This window comes from Sphaerulina musiva (assembly GCF_000320565.1).
Source record: "Sphaerulina musiva SO2202 unplaced genomic scaffold SEPMUscaffold_2, whole genome shotgun sequence".
NCBI lineage: Eukaryota > Fungi > Ascomycota > Dothideomycetes > Mycosphaerellales > Mycosphaerellaceae > Sphaerulina > Sphaerulina musiva.
In genome coordinates this window covers 3,308,478-3,330,726 of record NW_016017384.1, presented here as the reverse complement: position 1 = coordinate 3,330,726, position 22,249 = coordinate 3,308,478, and the positions used below count along the sequence as shown (strand labels likewise).

Here is a 22,249-nt window from a genome sequence, read left to right as displayed (position 1 = left end):
GGGGCAGCAGTCGCCCGCAGGAAATTGGGACCTCATGGAGGGCCCAGTCAGGCTCCTAATGAAGTCCGTCGTCAAATTATCGATCGCTTCATCGGAAGATGGCGGAAAGAGGTCGGTGATGATATTTATCCCGCATTCCGTCTCATCGTGCCAGAAAAGGATCGAGACCGAGGCATGTACGGCCTCAAGGAAATGACTTTGGGCAAGATGCTCATCAGGATCCTCAAGATTGACAAGAACAGCGACGATGGCTATAGTTTGACGCACTGGAAATTACCTGGAGTCAAGTCAACGAGCGCGACCACGGGCGACTTCGCGGGACGATGCTTCGATGCCATTAGCAAGCGACCCATGCGTTCCGAACCTGGTGATATGTCCGTCGCCGAAGTCAATGAGCGACTGGATAGGCTTTCTGTGGCACAGAAAGAAGAGAACCAGCGACCTATCTTGGAAGAATTCTACTCCAGGATGAATGCCGAGGAATTGATGTGGCTGATACGCATTATCCTTCGACAAATGAAAGTTGGTGCCACAGAGAAGACCTTCTTCGAACTCTGGCACCCAGATGCCGACAACCTATTCAATATATCGAGCAGCCTGCGTCGCGTCTGTTGGGAGCTTCATGACAAGAAAGTCAGACTCGAGGGTGATAGTCGGGGAATCTCGTTGATGCAATGCTTCCAGCCTCAGCTGGCCGCGTTTCAAATGAAAACATTCGAGCAGATGATAGCGAGAATGGATCCGACAGACGAGGATCCCATTTTCTGGATTGAAGAAAAGCTCGATGGTGAGCGTATACAATTGCACATGATTGAGGACGATGAGCAGCCAGGCGGCGTGCGATTTTGCTTCTGGTCACGCAAAGCAAAGGACTATACATATCTTTATGGCAGTGGATTTCAGGACGACGACGCAGCGCTGACACGGCACATCAAGGACGCTTTCAACAGTGGCGTGCGAAATATCATTCTCGATGGAGAGATGATTACTTGGGATGCCCAGGAGGACTGCATCGTTGGCTTTGGCACGTTGAAAACAGCGGCAATTGAGCAGCAGCAGAACCCATTCGCTGGTGGGCATAGGCCCCTGTTCCGGGTGTTTGACTGCCTCTATCTGAATGACAAGCCATTGACACAATACACATTGCGCAATCGCCGAGCGGCACTGGAGGCGAGCATCACTGATGTCCACCGACGTCTCGAAATTCACAAATACCTCGAGTGCAAAACAGCCGCGGATGTTGAGCTGGAGCTTCGACAAGCTGTGGCCGAGGCAAGTGAGGGCCTGGTGATGAAGAACCCTCGCTCCGAGTACCGCCTGAATGAGCGTAACGATGACTGGATCAAGGTAAAGCCAGAATACATGACAGAGTTTGGCGAATCATTGGACTGCATCGTGGTGGGTGGCTACTTCGGGTCTGGAAAGAGAGGCGGCCATCACAGCAGCTTCCTGTGTGGACTGTATCTTCCGTCGGCGTGGCGAGCAGGGCTAGAGCCGCATGCTCATCCTCAAAAGACCTGGTCTTTCTTTAAGGTCGGTGGAGGATTCAGCGCGTCAGACTACGCGCAAATCCGACATGAGACTGACGGCAAGTGGAAAGACTGGGATCGGAAGAAACCACCCACTGAGTGGATTGAATTGGGTGGCGGTGATCGTCAGCATGAGAAACCAGACCAGTGGATCAAACCGGAAGACTCCGTTGTCGTATCCGTCAAAGCAGCCTCCGTCGAGCAATCAGACCAGTTCAGGACCAAATTTACCTTGCGATTTCCCCGATTCAAGAAACTCCGCACTGACAAGAGCTGGGCGCAAGCCCTGTCCTACGATGAGTTCATGACCTTGAAATACAATGCAGAGGACCAACAGCACGACAAAAAGCTCAAGGTTGACGAATCAAGGAAGCAGCGTACGACGAAGCGACAGAAGCGAGAACTCGTGATACAAGGACAGGAGTGCGACACACAGACAGCCTACGCCGGACCCGCAACACAGGTGTTCGAAGGATTGGCGTTTTGCATCATGACCGAAGCAGGGAAGCCCCTGAAGAAGAGCAAAGCGGAATTGGAGCAAATGGTGAAAGCAAACGGTGGCCAGATTGTTGCAGCACCGAACGACCCAGATACTATCCTCATTGCAGACCGCAACCTTGTGAGGGTGGCTTCGATTAAGAAGAATAACAACCGGAACATCATCAGGCCTTGTTGGCTGCTCGACTGCATCAAGCAAAGTGAGCTTGACGCTGGGCGACCGGCTCATCTGCTACCGCTGGAGCCGCACCACCTCGAGTTTACACACACGGCAGACGAGGGCAAGTTCGACGACAACGTGGATGAATTTGGTGATAGCTATGCGCGAGACGTCACCGCTCAAGATCTTCTTGCCTTGTTCAAGGAAATGCCTACGAAACTTGAAGACGATTTTGAGCCTTCCGGGGTGCTCCAGCAGTTCAACGAGCATGGCCACGGGCTAGACGCAGTGACTGCACTAATGTTTTTTGGGACTATAGCGTTCTTCGAGGACGCCCGCCCTGAGACCAAGCGTATATACAGTTTTGCAGGTGGTATGATTGCGGACTCATTACAAGAGCGCAATCTTACCCACGTGGTGGTTCCGGCAGGCAGTGACGATGTGGCTAAGATACGTCGAGCTATTTCTTCCAAGACTCAGCAGCCCAGAATTGTCAGTGAGGATTGGGTGCGGGAGAGTTGGGCCGAGGAGACCAGACTTGACGAAGAACGTATGTTCATTTGCTGATTCTTCTGGGGCTTGGTAGGTTTCATGCTGACCGAAAAGCAGGCTTTGATCCGCGTTGAGCCAACACTTCCTCGATCCTTCATCGTCGCGAGGGGGCCTCCGGTGTGGCGATTTACGCGGTGAGGCGCAATACTCTGACAGCATTGCCGCCCAGTATGTCCTGCTCGACTTTCTCGTCCCCACTCAAGGCCGACTTGATAGCGCTCATGTTCGAGGTCACGCTCAGCCATTGGTCCTCGTCCTCTCCCAAGGGAGGGAAGAATGGGTGATCAGTGCCGAACATAATTCTGCAAATTGTCAGCAACTCGCAAATGTTACGAAGGGGGGCAAGTCACCCTACCGGTCGGCGCCAGAAGCATCAATAGCTGCCTTCAGGCCAACATCGGCGTAGATCACAGCGTCGAGATATATGTTCTTCTTCAGGACCTCCCATATATCTCTGCGTTTCTCGATCATGCCCCCCTTCTTCAGGTGGGCGTCATGCGCAATACAGCTCTCGATTCGGCCAGCCAAGAAGGGCAATGTTCCCCCGCTGTGTGCTAACAACATGTTCAGATCTCTGAAACGATCGAATGTACCTGACAGGATCATCCTTGTCATTGCGATTGTTGTCTCAAGGGGAAATCCCATCGCTAACGGCAAGACATGGCCATAGTCACCACTTCGTGGACCAAACACTTCACTCGGTAATCCGTAGTGGGGATGGATGAACACCAGCAATTGTTGCTGTTCTATCGCCTGCCAGATTGGGTCCAGCTTGGGGTCATCGAGACCTTCACCTAGGCCACTGGTTCCCATGACGATGCCACGACAGAATTTCAGCTTCTTCAATCTCTCCACCTCCTTGACCACATCCGCCACATCAGCACTCAAGGGGAGCGTCGCAAAGTGGAACAGCCTGCCTTCGTGCTCCCGACACATCTTTTCCACGTCATCATTCACCAGTTTGGCCATCTCACTCGCCTCATCCTTTGCCACCCAATCCAACCACGGATTTGCAATGGAGACGACCGAGATATCGATTCCATGAGCATCCATGAATTCAATCTTCTTGGCAACATCGTAGTACTCGGGTCCAATGGGTCTGCCTCGAGCTGTTGAGCCCGATTCTTCTGCGGGGAGAATCACCAGGCGATCTCCGGATGCAACGTCGTCCGGGAAGAGACGCACATAGGGCACGGCTTGTCGGTCTCGCAGGACGGACATGAGTGCTGGTGGGTACATATGGGTATGTACATCGACTGTCGGCATGTTGGGCGACTTCTTGAAGATGTTGGTTTGTTCAGGCTTCCGGGCCTTGGCAATTCATCTGTGGCTGTCCGATGTTTCGAAAAGTCGGATAGCAAGACAGGCTTCTCGTCACTATTTGACACTGCTCCTGTTGCTGCGGCGAATCCGAACTTGAGTAAGCTGTTCTTTTTGAATAGTCAATTGATAATACCGCGAATATACGGACTCTCCTTTTATTTTACCCCACCAACCAGCTACATGTAGCTGTACAGTACCTGCCTATCGGAGCCGATAGGCAGGGATGTTCCCGCACGCAAATCGCCTGCTTATCTTCGGAGTAGTCACCTTCTTATCCATGGATACCTATGCGCCTAGAACCACTGGAGTGCAGAATCTATAACTACCTAAGGTACCTACTTACCTACTAAAAGGTGTGCGCAGCTAGCTCTAATCCGACTTCACGGAAATCCTCTCAGCGAAAACGCTCTTTTTGGTTGCCACAAGGAAAACCAAAATCGTCCTTCGTCCCTAACCACTAAACGTACCTTAGACAAGCAAGCAAGCACAGAGCAAGGACAATGACACAGCCAGCAGCGACATCAGCAGTATCTCACGACAATCTCGAAATTCCCCTCATAGACTTCAGCGCCTTCTTACATCCCGTCGTCCAAGACTCAGAAAAGGACTCGAGTTCCAAACTCCCCACGGCCCTCGCCATCCTACACGGCTTCCAAACCTCCGGCTTCATCTACCTCCTCAACCACGGAATCCCTCGCGAAAAAATCCGCCAAGCATTCTCTCTTTCGGCGAAATTCTTCCAGCGACCCCCAGAGCAGAAATTGGCCTTGGGATGGACGACCCCGAAAGCTAATCGAGGATATAGTCAACCAGGAAGAGAGAAAACGACAGATGCGACAGATCCGGAGGAAATTCAAAGGATTCGAATGGCTGAGGGACAGGATTTGAAGGAGTCATTTGAGATTGGGAGGGAAGGGGTGGATCAGGAGGGGTGTGAGAATTTGTGGCCGGATCGGTTCGATGAGGAGGGGAAAGAGGAGGAGGGGGAGGGGAAAGTGTTCAAGAGGGAGATGTTGGAATTTTTTGAATTGGTGAAGCAATTGCATGTGCAAATTATGAGGGCGATTGCGGTGGGGTTGGGGATTGATGGGTATTGGTTTGATGGGTATACGGATGCGGGGGATAATACGTTACGGTTGTTGCATTATCCCGAGGTGGATGCGGAGGTGTTTAGGAAGAATAGGAATACGGTGAGGGCTGGGGCGCATACGGATTATGGTAGTATAACGTGTCTTTTTCAGGTGAGTTTTTCCTTTTTTTTTCCTAATATGGCAGAAGCCACGTGTGGAATTGCGGCGTCTTACGCGTGCTGTGCACCTATGGAAAATCTTGTCGGACTTGGGAGCGCCTTCCATGTATCTGACCATGGAACTGCTGCAATTGGAAGCGAACGACTCGGCGTCATGCATTCCTCTCTCGGAAGAAGCTGGAAGCAGATGCGATTGAGTTTCTATGCTGACTGTTTTTGCTGCTGTGCAGGATATGCGTGGTGGGCTGCAGGTGCTCAGTCCAAACGGCAACTACATCGATGCCACACCCATCGAAGACGCCATTGTGGTGAATGCAGGTGATCTCCTCGCGCGGTGGAGCAATGATACCATCAAGAGCACCAAGCATCGCGTGGTGGAGCCACCCTCAACAGCAGATGTGCACCCCGCTCGATACTCGATTGCCTATTTCTGTAACCCCAATTTTGATCGCTTCATTGATGCGATCCCGTCCACGTACGATGCCAGCAGGCCGAAGAAGTACGAAGGTATTAACAGGTCAGTTTGTCACTCGACGACACCTCGATGTGTGTGTGCGGTGCACAGGACTGACAGTCTACAGTGGAGATTATCTAGAACAGCGGCTCTCGGCAACGTACTGACGCATTTGTACTGCCATGGTGTCTGTCGGCTCCGGCCGGTGGTTGTCGGCGTGAGAATGGCGAGATGCCGAGCTACACGGCATGTTGGGTGCCTCAACCAGAGTGGCGGTGTGAGTGATGCGAATGCGCCTCGACGGCAGGAGGATGGAAAGGGCGACGGCCAGCTGCACGCCGGCAAAGACGCCGACCATCAAGGTGGAGTGAGTAATGAAGCTGACATTGATGTATCCTCATCAAAATACCTCAGGTACCTACCTTACCTATACATGTACCTACTTCGGTAAGGTAATGTAGTAGTAGTGTCCAAGCTCCACCAAAGCCCGCAGCTCCAGGCGTTCGCACCCGCTTGGCAGACGCACTATTAGGTGTACAGAGTAAGACCTGGCTAAGAGAGATCCGCGAACCTGGGTGTGTATGGCTTGGCTCGGAAGAAGCATTTCCACGGAGTTGTCGTGCTGAGGAGTATCCCAAGTAGCACTCATGTGACTGTCCACAAAACAAGATCAACCAGGAGGGTATCACCAAGAGCGCCGCAAAGAGGTCATGTTCCATTGTCGAAGAGAGTATCTTACCCACCCAATCATCATGACATGCAGGATCACGCCATACCCCGCACACGCGGATCTTTTTCTTGCGTAAGGTACTGTACAGTCAGGTATGTTGTACACACGTACGTACGCTGGCGTGTCGCCCTGCGCCCTTGTGGAGGCCGTATTCATCATTGATGATTAGGTAATCTGCGGAGACATACCTGACGGGACATAGCTCCTAGAAGAGCTCGGGTACCTGTAGGTGGGAGGTAAGGACGGAGGATAGGACGCAGGTCTGAGAGGGAAACATGGCCGCGGCCAAACGGAAAAGGAAGTAGGAGGTAGGCCAGGCGCATAAAACAAGGAAACGATGCGAGACCACCTGATCGATGCAGCTGGTACGGGCGAGAGAGACACACCAGTCTCGGCGTACCCATGAGACAGACACTTTATTAGATGAAGCTTTGTCATGACTACTAGGAGGTGGCCCAGGGGAGGTACCTGAAAGGTAGATGCTGTCTGGCTGCAAACATGTCGTTGGGACAAAGAGGGCTTTTCTGTGGTGTAATATAGTACCTCCTAATTATGCCGTGAGAAAGCGACGCCAGTTGTTCTAGTGGTGGTGTGCAGTGCACACCTAGGACTGCCCTGTCTGTCATTTGGTGTGTGTGAGTGAGATTTCCTGCTCTCTGCGTAGCGGATTAGGTAAGGCTGCAGAAGACTTTTTTTTCTGCTGCACGTTTTTTCATCAATGGTGGAGGGTGGATCGTGACAGGCTCGGGACGATCGCTGGCGAACTAGCGGGAAAAGTTTCACCTCCCAGAAAGGTTGGCTGTAATGGGATGATGAGAATGAGGTACATGTTTGCATGGGCTAAGAAATGTATTGGTCAGTGTTGCACTGCCAGATGAGCCCATTACTCGACCATTACTCGATTATATCCACCTTGTGCTCGCAAATTTTTTTTCCCATGTACAAATACGAACTTGTCCAACACCTCGACAGCTCTAGTCCCCCTACAAGTGGAAGATGAGGCCCGGGGATTCGCAATTGAACACCCACAAGACCAACTCGTGAAAGGACCGGAAAGGAAAGAAAAGAAAGGGAAAAAGATCGTCGACGGCCTTTCTTTTTTTTTTCGTTCTTTGTTTGTCGCCACTGAATCTCCACTCCCATCACTGCGGGTCTACATTCCTCGACCTTGGCGGACCGCTTGCCTGCCTGTTGTTGCTAGGAGGTACTGCTGCTCGTGTTCCTGCACCCCAGCTTCGGTTTCTGCTTGCCGCCAGCTCCAAAAAAAAACGGAAAGAAAAAAAAAGAAAACTGACTCACCCACGGGAAAGAAAGTTCCGCGCAGATGCCTTCCAAGATCTTTGGCATTTGGTCATCGCCTCACCAACTGGACGACAACAGCAACACAGCTGGAGGCAGTAGTAGTGCTCCCAAATATCCTCATCCTCATTCTACCAAGACGGCCATCAGCAGCGCGTTGGAAGTCCGTCGGCCGAGCATGGATCATCTTAAACGCCCCACGCTGTTCGCCAAAAAGCACCACTCCAGCGAAAAGGCCAAGTCCAAGGAGCGAGCGCTGTCCAAAGACAAACATGCACGCGATGGCGCCCACACACCTGCATCGTCTCCCAAGCCGATCAAGCTGGGGCTGGACATGGAATCTCCACCCATCCTCATGCATGATGCGCCCAACGTCTCCTCCGGCTCCCTGATCTCCGGACAGGTGCAGATCACCTCCATAGTGCCTGAGGCCACTCTGTCCAGCATCATCATGTATCTCGAAAGCACTACCACCACCAAGCGGCCGGTGCAGGACCGGTGTCGCGAGTGTATGACCCAAGTCACCGACCTGTTTGAATGGCACTTTCTCCGACAGCCCAAGACGTTCAAGGCCCAGAATGGCATGTACGAAATGCCCTTTTCCCAAGTCATTCCCGGACACATCCCCGCCACCACACATGGTGCCATCACTAGCATCGACTACCAGCTTCACGTGCGAGCGCGCTCTATTGATGGCCAAGAAATCGAGTTTCGACGCGAGCTGATCATCAGGCGTGCGCTCCGACCGGGAAACGACAAGAACAGCGTTCGTGTCTTCCCGCCTACCAACCTGACCCTGCACGTCACGCTACCCAACGTGATTCACCCAACCGGGGACTTCAACGTGCAGTGCCGCATGACCGGGATCACGACCAAGCGAGAGGAAACCCAGACACGATGGCGACTCCGGAAACTGACCTGGCGTATCGAAGAACACGAAACGGCAGTCTCACCCGCGTGTCCCGCCCACTCGGCCAAAATAGGAGGCGAGGGCAAAGGAATTGCGCACACCCACACTCGCGAAATCGGCAACGATGAACTCAAACAAGGCTGGAAAACCGACTACTCAGACGGCACCATTGAAGGCGAATTCTCCACATCCATCAACCCGGCGAGCAAGTCCAATTGCGGAATGGAAGCCCCGAATGGATCCAAGATTACTCACAACATGACCATGGAACTGGTAATCGTCGAGGAATGGGCTCCCAACAAGAAACCCACGCAAGCTACGCCAACCGGTGCGGCCCGAGTGTTGCGTACGCAATTCGTCCTGAATGTGACTGAGAGGAGTGGCATGGGAATTGCTTGGGATGATGAACAACCCCCCATGTACGAAGATGTTCCGGACAGTCCGCCACACTACCCTTCCAGTCTGCCGAGATATCATTCTAGTAACCGATTGATGGCCTTGGGCATGGGAGAGAGTTCGAGATCGGCTGCGCAGCACCTGAGTCCGCAGAATTCACCACATAACACCGAGATTGTGGACTATGAAGGAGATTTGGACCTGGATGTCGAGGGATTGTCACTTAATGCGTGATTGCTGCAGGAACAACGAAAAAAAAAAGATTGAGTACGAGTATATGCGTTATGGAGACGATGAATAGATGGACGATTGGACGCATCCTGAAGATACCCGGGCATGAGGAGTCAAGACTGTTTTTTTGAAGATTACCATGCATGTCGGCATTTCTGTTTTCTTGCCTTAGTTCTACAGCGAGGCGCTTGGGAGGAGTATTATGGAAGTCTTTCTTTTTTCTTGGCAAAAGCATATGTTTTTGTCTCTTTGCAGCAATTCAGCGAATAGCATAGGTAGAAAGAAGAGTAAGAAGAAGAAGAACATCGTTTGCATTTGCAATATTGTGCCACTCCAGTTGGAGGTCCGCGGTTCTAGTCTCCCGTAATCTGAGCAATCGCTGCATTTTGTGTAAGATCTGTGAAGATCAAGGTGATGTATGTATGATATAAGCCTCGTATCCGAGATCTCTCTCTCTCCCTCTATTCCAAGCACATTCCCAGCAGAGGCGAAAAAAGCAGCACTACTGCAGAACGCACAACGTCCCATCATCCGATCACCCAAGCCAGCAAAAAAAAATGCCTATCGCCTCTTCTTCTTCTCCTTTCCCCCACCACTCCCATTACCACCACCACCAACACCACCACCACCGCCGCCCCCCACAATCTCCTCCTTCCTCTTCCCCATCTTCCCCCTCCTGCTATTCTCCCACCTCCTCCTATTCTCCCACCTCTCCCACCCGGCCTCCTCCAACGACTCCTCCACAACCAAATCCCTCATTTTCAACCACCTCGTCACCTCCCCCTCCAACACCCCCTCCACGACCCCCATCCGCCTCGCCATCGCCGTCGCACAAAACCATGCCACCGCACATCCTGCTCCTGCTGCACATCCCACGAGAACTTGGGAGGAAGTGTGGTAGGTTAGGTAGATTCTACTGTAGGCTACCGCGGAGGCGGAGAGGAGGGAGAGGAGGGAGTGGAGGATCGGGTGAGGGGTGGAATTTGGGGACGAGGTTTGCCGGAATAGGAGGAAGAGGGAGAGGTAGGTTGCGAAGTAGAAGGCGTATTGGGCGTGTGAGGAGGGCATTCCGTAGCCTTTTCCTATGGTTTCTGGAGAGGGGGAGAAGGGGGAGGGGAAGAGGGTTAGCTTTTTTTGTTTGTTTGTAGTACTACTGCTGGAGTTTTTTTTTCTTTTCTTTTTCCTTTTTGATTTTTTTTTTAGATATTGATCAGAAGACTTGAGTGGAGGGGTTTTCCTTCAAGCTCTCTGTCAATTCTCGATTTCTCTTCCTCCTTCACTCTTCTCTTTCCCATTTCGATCGAATGAATTTTCCAATCCTCCTTCTCAACTCCACTCACTCACCTGTCGGTCTCGCCTCTCGGAAATATCTCTTCAAAATCCAATTTAATCCTTCACATCCCAATTGTCCCGCGAACATGATGACCACTTCGATCTCTCGTGTCGCCCATATGAGAGTCACGTAGGAGATGATGAGGGCTTGGGGTACGAGGGCGAGATATGCGGAAATCCATGAGAAAATGTCGTGGGGGTTGTAGTGGACATGGGTGAGGGAGAGGGAAGTGAGAGTGGGGTGGTCCATGGTGGTTTCGTGCTTGTTGTCGCAAAGGGAGAATTATATTGTTTGGACAAAAGGACATGGGTGCCCTGGCATCATGTGATATGAGTCATATGGATAACAGGGGCCACTGATTCCTTGGCGTTTGTATGTAGAGTTGGGAATACCCACCCCCCTCCTTTCTTTTCTTGAGAGGTCAGACCTCGGACCTCAATTAATCCACTTATTGATTGGTATTCCATCAATCTTCTCAATTGGGCACTAGTGTGGTGTGTGGTTCCAACAGTTATGAGCCCGGCTAGCTCTGCTTGATCAATCAAAGGAATCAGTTGGTTACTAGATATTCAGAGTTACCTAATATCTCCTAGAATCACCTAAGATTGGTCAAATTCCGCTATATCAAGACAACAACCAAGGACCGCACACCATCACTTGAATGCCGGCCCAAACCCGTTCATCCAGACAAAGAGAAGAGAGCCTATCAGATCAGCTTACAATCGACCGATCCCCGAGCCCTAAGTTTCAAGAGGTTAAAGAAACACCCAGTAGCTCGTGTCCTAGGCATCAAGAGTAGTTTGACGAATTCAACGAAGACACTATAGCTGATTCCCCTAAACCCTTATCATCAACGACGACGTCGATTGCCAAGCTACGCACCTAGCAGGACTGGAATGTGTAGATCACTCATATCAAGAGAGAGGCAGTAAAGCTCCAGATATAGGCTAATATCAACCTAGAGACAGCTAAGCCAGATCCAGAAAACCCAATACAGCTCAAAGGACAACCTGTCTTTAACTTTGCGGCTCTACCTACTGATGTTACCCCAACAGCTCTTAGTCTGGCCCAATTCAAGCACAGGTATAACAAGGATACATAGGAACTCAAGCAAAGGGGGTACCAGAAGATTGAATCAATTATTAACCAGTCTCTCTCTGCAGACCTTCAACATAGGGTAATCAATTGTAAGACAATTAGGCAGACACTCAAGACTCTCTCAGAATACACCAAACCCAACACCCTAGCTACTACTCAGTTGTTGAAGAAAGAGTTGGAAACCCTTTCTTACCCACTATATAGAAAGTCCATTCATAACTATATGCACCTTTGGTTCGTTTGGTGTAGAAAGAGAGATGCTGTTGGCTAGCAAGCAGACAATAAATCTACCTAGGCATAGTTGTCTTCTATAGCTCCAATGTATAGAGACTATATAGCCACAAGGATAGGGAGGCTGCTTGATAAGCAGAATAATAGGGAGGTAACAACTCTCCATTCAGAATTGAGAGCCTGGCAGTCCTACTTTCAGCACAATAGAGACACCAAATTCAAGAGCAAGCACAGAACCACCGTCGCCAGCATCTCAACCGCCGCTGCAACCGAATCATCTTCGTCCTCAAACCGATCCTTATCTTCAAGACTAAGCAAACCATGTCTCTATAGTAGGAACTACATATGGAAGGAATGCTACTACCTCAATGCCGAGTACCCGAGGCCTGAGGCATAGAAGCCAAGAGATGATACAAAGAAGAAGATTGAGAAGAGATTCAAGGAGGACAAGAACCTGAAAGAGAGAGTAGACAAAGCAATTCAAGCTTACAACGCTGCTTAAGGTCAAGGGTCGAAGGACAAAGAAGCCAAGAACAAGTCAGGTATAACCGCAGAAAGCGAGGACACTGCTGCCGCTGCCACCCTAGAATCGACCCCTGAAGCATCTGTTGGTTCAATTGGCCACTACACCCGCCTTCACAACGCTATGATTCTGGACGGCGGTGCCAATGTTCACATCATCAATAAGTCTATAAGGGCAAGGATCGTCAGGTCTGAGTTACTAACCTCCTCTAATACAGTGATATCTGGGGACAAGAGGTACCAACCTAAGGCAATTGTTAATGCTACCATCAATCTGGATATAGGTAATAGAGTTACTAGGAAGCTCACTCTTCTCAAGGCAAGGCTCATTCCGGGATTCTTTACAAGCTTGGTCTTACTACAAATCCTCAACAAAAAGGGGATTCACTATAACACTAGAAACTGGCCTGATAGATTGATTACTAGCCAACCTCATAAGGAACCCAGGCTCTGGGCATACCTTACCCCTGAACACAGTAACGACAGACACGGTCACTAGATTATTGAAAGGTTACCTACAATAGAGAGTATTGCTAGAACTACTGGAATTGAGGAGGTGAAGTCAATATGCACCCTACACTCTGAGAATGCGGGGAAGTCAACCTTACCTGCCTCAACGTCACCTACTAGATTTACTACTACTGCACAATCCAGTTACCAACCACTCCTACCTTTGACAGCAACAGCCAATCAATAGCATCAGTTGCTAGGCTATCTATCTATAAGGGCCATTGAGAACTTAGAACCTGCAACTAAGGGTTGCCAGGTAATTGAGATAAAACCTAGCCCAGACTATAGCCAAGAGGTTTTGAACAGTATCACCTGTAACACCTACTTGCTGGCCAAGGCCAAAGCAGTGATTTCAAGGAGGAAAGACAAGTACAGAGAGGTGCTGCCTGAGGCAGAGAATGCCAAGATAGCTGTCTGTTTATAGGATCTCATTAATATAACCCCTTCTCTCCCTAGACCAAATGGATTGGTCTTCAAGTTTTACAGCCACTAGTACTATAACCAGGAGGGCTATTATATTAGTAATCCTGTAGCAACCAAGCCACAAGCAATTGCCAAATTTCTAGGACATTTCAAGAAGATAGAAGTGTCCTTTGGTGCCAAAACCATCCTAGTTCGCTGTAATATAGAAGCAACTATAGGAAAGGATGCTAGCAAAGCTATTACTAGGCAGGGGATCAATACTCTACCTACTGCTGCTGGTACCCCTGCTCAGAATAGAGCAAGTAAGGTTGCTAGAAGAGAGATTATTACCAAATCCAGGACTCTCAGGATTGATGGTCGACTACCAAAGACACTCTGGCCATAGCTTATGGATTCAGCTGTTTACCTACTCAATAGGACCCCTACTGCCAAACTCAATTGGATAACTCCATTTGAGAAAGTCACAACCAAGAAGCCCTTCCTTAGCTATCTCTACCCTATTGGTTGCAAGGCCTTCGCTCTTCGTAGAGACATTGCCAAGAGAGACAAGATGGAAGAGAGAGCTCATATTGGGTACCTAATTGGGTATACCTCCACCAATATTTTTTGGATCTGGATTCCTTCACTCAATAAGGTAATTAGGACAAGAGATGTAGTCTTCAAGGATAATAAGAGATACAATCCGCTGGATATCAATAGGCAGACACTTGGAGAGTTGGTTCCTGCTACTATTTACTAGACTGTAATTGACTCAATCTCAATACCTGAAGAGCCAAATTCTGATGGTTCTATAGATGACCCTTTCCTGGCCACAAATATTCCGACTTTTGCTGTCCAACCTTAGGGAGGTAGTAAACAGCAGGGAGGTGAAGGGCTACAATAGGAACAGGAGTCATCATACCCAACGCCGCTAGAAACACCTGCTAGAGATAATAGTCAGGCCCCGGGGGCCTCACCGGGTACACCCGCTTCTTCATTACCCTCCGCTTTTTCGGTCTCTTATCAGCACCCTGCCTTAGATAGGGAGGTAGAAGAAAGTACCTATTAGTACAGTGTAGACAACCATAGACGATGGATCGACTATGGAATTGGACGGTTGGATAAACTGAGTTCTGCTGCTGCAGCTTCACTCCAAGCCTACACTCCACCCAACCTCAAGGATCCTTATCAAGTGACGAGTTCACTGTCACCCCCTGCCAACTGGAAAGAGATGGAAAGGCATGTCCATCACCAACAGTTCAGGCAAGCAGCATTTGATAAAGCTGGAAAGCTTATAGGCAAGAGGACATTCAGGGTATTCTTTGGTCACAAGGGCTACAAAGTACCATTGGTCTGGGTATTTGCCTACAAAACAGACCTATCAACTAGTGAGATTCTCAGGTACAAGGCCAGACTCTGTGTCCGTAGGGATCTTCAATTGCCATCAACCCATAAAACCTATGCTGCCACACTTGGTTACAAGGTATTCAGGGCCATTACTGCCCTAGCCTTTGCAAGGAATCTGAAAACCCGGTAATAGGATATAGTGAATGCCTTCCCAAATGCTACCATTCCTCACACTGTGTATTGTTCAATCCCTAAAGGGATAGAGGAGTATGGATTTGGACCAGATGCCTGCTTCATCCTTGAGAAAGCACTCTATAGATTGGCTGAATTACCTCGCCTGTAGTATGACCTGTTTGTTATAAGGATGGAAGACTATAGCTTTGAGCTAGTTCCTGGAATTGACTGTCTGATAGTGAACATAGATCTCTACCTGCTCATGATATTCTATGTGGATGATATCAGGTTGATTTATGAGAGGGACAGGGAGGATCAAGCCATCCTGTTCAACCAGTACCTGCTTTCCAACTTTGAGGTTACTCAGAAAGAGCCATCCTTCTTTCTGGGCACAGAAGTCCTGGAATCACCAGACCAGGAAACCCTAACCATATACCAGTCTGCCTACCTAACAAAGATTAGTATCAAATTTAGTGTTCATAAGAGGACTCGATTCCCAGATACACCACTTCCTACTGGAAACCTAGAACCTGCCACTAATACAGCTAGGCCTAACTTCATCAAAGGATATCAGATAAAGGTTGGTTCAATTGGTCATACAGCTGTTTTGGCAAGGCCGGATGTAGCAAAGGCATATGCTACTCTTTCTCAATTTCTGAAGAATCCAAGCCAAGCTCATATAGAAGCTGCCAATCACCTGATTGCCTACCTCTATAGTACCAAGGACATGAAGTTGCACTTCCATAGGGACAAGCCCAAGATAGAGCTGTATGTAGATGCTTTATTTAGTAACAACCCGGACAGGAAGAGTTCACAGGGATTCTTGATGATAATATATAGTGGTACTATTGATTGGCAAGCAACTAAGCAGAAGACAGTCACCAAATCAACCGCAGAGGCAGAGTTGCTAGCACTCTCATCAATTGCAGGTAATAGGTACTGGTGGACTCGACTTTTCTCTGAATTTGACAAGGTATTTCTACCTCTACCTAGAAATAAGCCATCTGGGGAGCCTGTCAAGGATAGAACTATAGGTAGAACTAAGGTTTTCTGTGACAACCAACGAGCAGTAGATATCGCTAATCACAAGCATAGTTCACTCAATACGGCTTTGAGACATATAGATATCCATCAACACTAGGTAAGGTAGGAAACCATAGCAGGACGATTGACCGTAGAATGGATTAGGACTGCCAAGCAACGAGCTGATAGCTTTACAAAGAACCTCCCAAAGGGGTCATTCCAGTCATTCCGGACGAGCCTAGGGCTTAGGTAAGTGGGTATAGTCGATCATTGGATTGAGATAGACGGTTACTATGTCTGGTATTTCAGCTTTTCTTATGTAATCAAGCTGAGGGAGGTGTGTTTGGACAAAAGGACATAGGTGCCCTGGCATCATGTGATATGAGTCATATAGATAACAGGGGCCACTGATTCCTTGGCGTTTGTATGTAGAGTTGGGAATACCTACCCCCCTCCTTTCTTTTCTTGAGAGGTCAGACCTCGGACCTCAATTAATCCACTTATTGATTGGTATTCCATCAATCTTCTCAATTGGGCACTAGTGTGGTGTGTGGTTCCAACATATATTTACCTACCTATGGGTAGTTGTTGCGTGGAGGGAGCAGGGGTTGTGCTAGAATAGAGTTTCGGAACTCGGCAGAAGCTCCGTTTGGAACACCGACGTTGCTGGTTGGTGTAGTCATCATTCGCGATTGCACTCGCCACCTCCATCCAACAAAGTGACTTTTCTGCTGCTATCTTTCGCCGTGACTAAGACGTCTTTTTCTCCCGGACACTGAAGACCTGTGCGAGGTCTTCTGTTCACTCCACCGATGCCACCATCATAGCACAGGCTGACAGGTCTCCCAAGACTGCGAGACCTGCTATCACATTGATCTCAACCAGCACTCCACGACCATGGCCTCCGTAGACGACGAAGACGAGAGAGAGGAAGAATTGGGTTCCCTCACTGCCATCTACCCCGAACTCGTCGTCGATCAGGACTTCACCGCCACTCTGTCGCTTCCTGTCGCGCCAGCTGCGCCTCTGCTAGTACGATTTGTGCCACAGTCCGGATCCACGCCCAACTATGCCCTCGCCCTGAACAAGTCGCACGTCGAACGCGATGTCCATTTGTCGAATTTACCGCCCCTCGAGCTCCATGTCGTTCTCCCCAACGAGTACCCCGCGACGGCGCCACCGAAAGTACGTCTCACAGCGCAATACGATTGGTTGCCGAAAGAGAAAGTAGCAGCACTGGAAGCTGAAGCTGCGAAGCTATGGGAAGAGTATGGATGTTGTCAGATTCTTTTCGTCTACATTGATCATCTCCAACAAGCAGCCGAGCGCGCTTTTGATCTCGCTGACAGTGCCGACGGATGTCTTGTCCTGCCTGAGACTCACGAATCGAACCTCGTGAGCTTCGATGCGCGGACGAAGCTGGCCATTTTCAATGCAGGCACGTACGACTGCGGCGTGTGTCTTGAGCCTAGGAAAGGCTGTGCATGCTACAAGATGGAGAAGTGCGAGCATGTCTTCTGTAAGCAATGTCTACAGGACTTCTACAACAATGCCATCAAGGAGGGAGATGTGGCTGTGATGCGATGCTTGGACCCTGGCTGTGGGAAAGACAAAAAGCGAAAGAAGAAGAGCGAGCGGACGTTGCACCCGAGAGAACTGCTGGCTATGGGTGTCGAGGAAGACAAGGTCAGGAGATATGTCGAGATGAAGAGGAAGAAGAAGTTGGAGGCCGACAAGAATACCGTCTATTGTCCACGGAAATGGTGTCAAGGCCCGGCGAAGAGTGACAAATATCCTCTCATCCCAGCTGATCTGAACGCTTACGTTGACCCATCCTCTGACGCCGAAAGCGACGTCGATGATGACAACAAAAAGACCATCCCGACAGTGGCCGCCGATCCGCCGAAGAAGGTCAACCTGAACAATAGTCAACCCGATCCGACTGACAGGCTTGCCGTATGTGAGAAGTGCTTACTTGCATTCTGTAAGGTGTGCTACTCAGGCTGGCACGGTAATTTCGTGCGTTGTTATCCTCGAGATCCTAACGAGCTCTCGGTTGAAGAGAAGGCGACATACGAGTACATTCGCCTGCACACCTCGCCTTGTCCGTACTGTCAGGCGCCGGTGCAGAAGACAATGGGCTGTAATCACATGTCTTGTTTCAATTGCAGGACTCACTTCTGCTACCTCTGTGGTTCTTGGCTGGATGGCGAGAACCCTTATCAGCATTTCAACAAAGGCGGGTCACCTTGCTATCAACGTCTCTGGGAACTGGAAGAGGGTGATGAGGGGCAAGGTCCCGAAGATGGAAGAGGTTTTGCAGGTGGCGCGAGAGGTAGGAAAATCCGCACTAGTGTCTTTTGGTGTGCCTGGTGCTAACAGTGTGTGCTATAGGTTGGGAACAGCTCGCAATCGAAGCAGCACGCCAAGCCGATGAGCAAGCAGCCGCCACAGAAGCCGCTCGGTTACAGGCAGAAGAGGATGCTCGAGGCCCGATATTACACAACGACCACATACAGCAACAACCGCTCCTCGCCCAACTCGCCCACCTTGACATCGAAGTCAACTTCGACGACCTCAATGATCAAGAGTTAAACCTCCTTGGCATCCAACGAGCAGAACTAGCCCCAGTACCACAGCCTCAACATCATCCACAACAACGTGGTAGAGGCGGCAGAAGAGCCCGCAACCCCTATCCCCGTGCGCCTGCCAATGCTGGTCGCGGCGCGGCCCAAGCCGTCCGTGCCCATGAACGACGACAACCTCGACCCGCGCAAGGCCGCAACCGACCACGGGCAGTCGGAGTCGATGCCAACGCGGAACAACAGGACGACGTACGAGATCGCCAACAACAGGAAGAATTGGAGAGGTTCATCGAATTGGCGAGGCGGGACCAGGAGGATGATTGGGATAGTGATGGGTTGGCAGACGACGATGGGGAGTTTGAGATTCGATGATGCGAATGAGAGATGGTGGGTGGTGGTGGGCGAACAGAGATGGGTCGTTGTGCTACAGGTCTGATGGTAATTGAGAGTGGATGAAGAGACGACGAAGCCAGCGCTCTGAGAAATGAATTCATGAACAAATCCTAATATACGCCATCCTTTCTCTCCAACGCTTGTGATTATGATGTGCTGTCTTTCCAGCTCTGGGGTACATGTCGATGTAGAGCTCGCCAGAAAAGAACCTTTTGGTTATTTGCTCATGTTCATTTCGATACGTCTACGCTATGCCCATCCCTTTCCAAACCAGACCCACACATCCACCAACCAAATCACATCCTCTGGTCCCATCAGTAAGCACATCATCCAACAGAAACAACCAAAATCACTCACAATCTCTCATCCATCCTCTCCTCCCAGAATTCCATCCCCTTCCCCCTCAACTTCCCCCACCCCCATCCAAAGTAACATTAACCCCACACCCCTCCGGCACAGGAACTTTATACACCCGACACAAATCTCTAATTCCCTCACACACCCTCGGCAATTCCTTAGTCGTATTACAAGCATTCAAAATACAAGGTCGAGCTTCCAGAGAAATTTCCGCAAAGTGTTGGCAGGAACATGCGTAGTCGCCTGCGGCACAGCCGGCGAGGAGACTGGCTGGGTTGAGGCATTCGAGGGCGCATTGCGGGAGGGAGGCGGTTGTGCTGTTGGAGGTGGTTTGGGCGAGGGTGGGGGTGGAGAGGAGGAAGATGGAGATGAAGAGGGGGATGAAGAGGGGGAGATGGGGGGTGAGGATGGGCATTGTTTTTTTGTTTGGGGTTGGGGTTTTTTGGGCGATGATGTGGGTGGAAATGTTGGAGTGGGTGGAATTGCTTATGAGATGGAGAGGATGTGTGCGGGATGATTTTCTCTCTTTATGCTCTAGCGAGGATATATATATGGGTTGAGGATAGCTAGGATCCTCTCTCTGTGATGGAGTTTTTCCAAACCAAAAACTTGGAGTCTGCAACACTGTGCCGGGGCAATCGAGAGGCTAGATGATCCTCGCGCAGAGTATAGCTGCTCAAGAATCATGTAACTTGTCGAAAAAGACTTTTGGTGACCATTATCCGAATGCGGTTCGCTGGTGACGAGGCTTGCTGAACATTATCGATTCGCGAAAGGCCTTTTTTCCATGTTTTGGGTGGAGGTTGAACGACAAAGGCTTGAATGAACAGTCTTTCAACAGGTATCCGTGAGAGCTTAGGAGGTAGCGTTGTCGACGATTGAGCGACGTTTCGATTGGAGTCACTGTCAGAAGCAGGCAATCCTTCCGGTGACAAAGCGACCACTGTGTTGCAAAGTTTCGTACATCTTTTTTTTCAGGTCCCTTGCGGATCCTTGTGCGACCCGGTGAGTTGCAACGGTATTCCGCGCACACGGCATACGGCTTGTGACTTATGCAGGTACTGCGGCAAACCTCTGCCGCGTTGACAGCAATCCGTTAGCTGCACAACATGAGCAACCTGTCGTTGCTGTGGAAATACCCAAGTGCTTCGAGGTGTAGCCACTCTGTGTGCTTGTGGAGCTTGTCTGGCGGCTCATAGATGTAGGAGCATACCACAAATGTCACCTCCCTGCTTGTCGGATGCAAAAGAAGGTGAAGCGGGACGTCGATCCTCATGGATACAGTGAGACAATCGTTGACGTGACCAGAAAACATATCCTAGCTGCGCAACCTGCAGAGCCAAACAGCGTCTCCATCGTATGGAGGCTATACGCGTGGTCATGCAGGATGCACTGTGGTACATGTACCCTTGCTCACCGCTATCCTCCGATCACAAGGCGTGCTGGCACGAACTGTTGATACAGGTGCTGCCAGAAATGGATTACCCGATACTGGTGCGGCTTCAGAGCCAAATGCCTTCCTGCCGCCGGGGGTGAATTTCTCATCATTTTCCATACTGCCCCCAAGCAGCAAAGGATCGCTGCAATGGATTCCCAAGAACTTGTCTACCGTCTCTCGCAGTGCGTCCGTGTGCAGTGCCAGCGATGTGATGGCTATGTGCTGCCGGAATGCGAAGCAGGTTCCTTTGTAGACTTGGTGGTACATCAGCTTGTACTCCTCGTCGTTCCGTCGCTCAATATCCAGCTCAGCGAAACTGGCATCTATAGCAGGCGAAGCCACAGTCGACCCTGACCTTGACTTGCGGGTCTTGCTCGGGACGATGCCATATAAACGCATGCCAGCTAGCACCACTTTTGAGATGATTTCTTTGTTCTTGACCTCGAGAGAGGCTTTTTCAAGTGGAGCTGGCTCTTCTGTAGTACTTTGCACTGTAGCCAGCAAAGAACGCTTAGATTGAGCTGGAATCGAGCTTTCTCTTGCCGTTGGTGGCCGCGCTGATGACACACTGGAAGCTCTCGAAGTCGGTCTCGTGCGTAACGAAGCCTGATTGTTGCTGGCAGATCTGCGATGCCTCAGACTTGGCAGCATCTCGGTTGAAGCTGTACGAGTCGCAGTGACAGCAGCAAGCCCCGCACCACCCTTCCGTCGGGCTTGGAGTCTACGCTCGGCCGCTTCATCGAACTGATCGGCGACTGTCTTTCTCTTCCTCACAACTGGCGGCAGATTGATGATTTCCTCTCTTTGAAGCGATTGTGGATGATCCAGGACCAAGAAAGTCGCCTCGGCTGCCTCGCTAGAGTCGTCCGGCGACGGCGGTGGCGTTGGCCTCTCGGGGACATTGTGTGAGAGCAAGTGCGAGCATAGTGGGAGAGCAAAAACACGCAATGCATCTGCTGGTGATTTACGACTAGCATAGAGCAGCAGCTCGGTAAGCGGTCTTGTCGATGTTGCTTTAGGAGGGCTGTGTGCGAGATCAACGGCAAGCAAGACGGCTAGTGGTGAGTCCGTTTTCGCTGTATTCCACCAGGAGGAAGTGCTTCCATCATCGCAGCGGGATGCGCTCAGTAGTATGCCTGATAGCCATGCTTCGGCCTCGGGTGACGAGGTTGTAAGTTGATATGCAGGTCCTATGTGAAGGTATAGTGGTATGCGAGCAGTCTCGACTACGGACAAGACGCGTAGAGTGCAATCTGATGAGAGGTGAAGAAGTTGGGCATCATCCTGGCTGGACAACGATACATCTGGAAGATTGGATTAGGAATAGCATGTGCGGTGAAGAGGTGAAGAGGGGAATGCATACCTTTGAGTTCTTGCTGGCCATCTATTGCGATACTGCCCTGCCATGCGGATATCATGTTGATGCCATTACTTCTTCTGGAGGAGGTCTCCGTGGACCTCTTCTAGTTCGCGTTCGAGTCGTGTCGTGGAAGACGTGTCGAACC

General features: G+C 50.3%; 8 protein-coding genes across 8 annotated transcripts; 4 read left to right on the top strand and 4 right to left on the bottom strand.

Annotated features, from left to right (window-relative positions):
• Positions 1–19: 19 nt before the first annotated feature.
• Positions 20–6,337, bottom strand: SEPMUDRAFT_81481 (amidohydrolase 2). The gene is made up of 6 exons (XM_016910276.1): positions 5,893–6,337; positions 5,542–5,828; positions 4,530–5,303; positions 4,406–4,440; positions 3,095–4,169; positions 20–3,041 (listed from the first exon to the last, which is right to left on the bottom strand). The coding sequence occupies exons 5-6, from the start codon at positions 4,003–4,005 to the stop codon at positions 2,867–2,869; spliced, it is 1,086 nt and encodes a 361-aa protein (XP_016764193.1). The 5' UTR covers positions 4,006–4,169; positions 4,406–4,440; positions 4,530–5,303; positions 5,542–5,828; positions 5,893–6,337; the 3' UTR covers positions 20–2,866.
• On the top strand, positions 20–6,337 carry SEPMUDRAFT_147745 (DNA ligase 4). Its single transcript, XM_016904498.1, has 4 exons — positions 20–4,169; positions 4,406–5,303; positions 5,542–5,828; positions 5,893–6,337. Exon 1 carries the CDS (start codon positions 175–177, stop codon positions 2,752–2,754), a length of 2,580 nt encoding a protein of 859 aa, XP_016764192.1. The 5' UTR covers positions 20–174; the 3' UTR covers positions 2,755–4,169; positions 4,406–5,303; positions 5,542–5,828; positions 5,893–6,337.
• On the top strand, positions 4,563–5,932 carry SEPMUDRAFT_37608 (oxidoreductase; the record flags this gene model as incomplete). The annotated part of the gene is made up of 3 exons (XM_016908674.1): positions 4,563–5,303; positions 5,542–5,828; positions 5,893–5,932. The coding sequence occupies 3 exons, from the start codon at positions 4,563–4,565 to the stop codon at positions 5,930–5,932; spliced, it is 1,068 nt and encodes a 355-aa protein (XP_016764194.1).
• A 928-nt stretch (positions 6,338–7,265) lies between the features above and the next one.
• On the top strand, positions 7,266–9,635 carry SEPMUDRAFT_147744 (uncharacterized protein). Its single transcript, XM_016904497.1, has one exon. The coding sequence runs from the start codon at positions 7,820–7,822 to the stop codon at positions 9,332–9,334; it is 1,515 nt and encodes a 504-aa protein (XP_016764191.1). The 5' UTR covers positions 7,266–7,819; the 3' UTR covers positions 9,335–9,635.
• Positions 9,636–9,676: 41 nt separating this feature from the next.
• Positions 9,677–10,913, bottom strand: SEPMUDRAFT_147743 (PAP2-domain-containing protein; the record flags this gene model as incomplete). The annotated part of the gene is made up of 2 exons (XM_016904496.1): positions 9,677–10,422; positions 10,676–10,913. The coding sequence occupies 2 exons, from the start codon at positions 10,911–10,913 to the stop codon at positions 9,893–9,895; spliced, it is 768 nt and encodes a 255-aa protein (XP_016764190.1). The 3' UTR covers positions 9,677–9,892.
• Positions 10,914–16,733: 5,820 nt separating this feature from the next.
• On the top strand, positions 16,734–19,071 carry SEPMUDRAFT_147741 (RWD-domain-containing protein). Its single transcript, XM_016904495.1, has 2 exons — positions 16,734–18,306; positions 18,366–19,071. The coding sequence occupies exons 1-2, from the start codon at positions 16,869–16,871 to the stop codon at positions 18,926–18,928; spliced, it is 2,001 nt and encodes a 666-aa protein (XP_016764189.1). The 5' UTR covers positions 16,734–16,868; the 3' UTR covers positions 18,929–19,071.
• Positions 19,072–19,352: 281 nt separating this feature from the next.
• SEPMUDRAFT_106234 (uncharacterized protein) lies at positions 19,353–19,721 on the bottom strand (the record flags this gene model as incomplete). Its single annotated transcript, XM_016900621.1, has 1 exon — positions 19,353–19,721. One exon carries the CDS (start codon positions 19,719–19,721, stop codon positions 19,353–19,355), a length of 369 nt encoding a protein of 122 aa, XP_016764188.1.
• A 114-nt stretch (positions 19,722–19,835) lies between these two features.
• SEPMUDRAFT_81466 (uncharacterized protein) lies at positions 19,836–21,971 on the bottom strand. Its single transcript, XM_016910275.1, has one exon. It carries the CDS (start codon positions 21,393–21,395, stop codon positions 20,685–20,687), a length of 711 nt encoding a protein of 236 aa, XP_016764187.1. The 5' UTR covers positions 21,396–21,971; the 3' UTR covers positions 19,836–20,684.
• Between the last annotated feature and the right edge of the window lie 278 nt (positions 21,972–22,249).

Bases quoted from the DNA above. Each gene is read 5' to 3' on its own strand.
- SEPMUDRAFT_147745 (XM_016904498.1), top strand. From the start codon at position 175: ATGTACGGCCTCAAGGAAATGACTTTGGGCAAGATGCTCATCAGGATC.
- SEPMUDRAFT_147741 (XM_016904495.1), top strand. From the start codon at position 16,869: ATGGCCTCCGTAGACGACGAAGACGAGAGAGAGGAAGAATTGGGTTCC. The intron at 18,307-18,365 runs GTAGGAAAATCC...TGTGTGCTATAG, and splicing joins TTTTGCAGGTGGCGCGAGAG to GTTGGGAACAGCTCGCAATC.
- SEPMUDRAFT_81466 (XM_016910275.1), bottom strand. From the start codon at position 21,395: ATGCTGCCAAGTCTGAGGCATCGCAGATCTGCCAGCAACAATCAGGCT.
- SEPMUDRAFT_81481 (XM_016910276.1), bottom strand. From the start codon at position 4,005: ATGCCGACAGTCGATGTACATACCCATATGTACCCACCAGCACTCATG. The intron at 3,042-3,094 runs GTAGGGTGACTT...GACAATTTGCAG, and splicing joins GATGCTTCTGGCGCCGACCG to AATTATGTTCGGCACTGATC.
- SEPMUDRAFT_147744 (XM_016904497.1), top strand. From the start codon at position 7,820: ATGCCTTCCAAGATCTTTGGCATTTGGTCATCGCCTCACCAACTGGAC.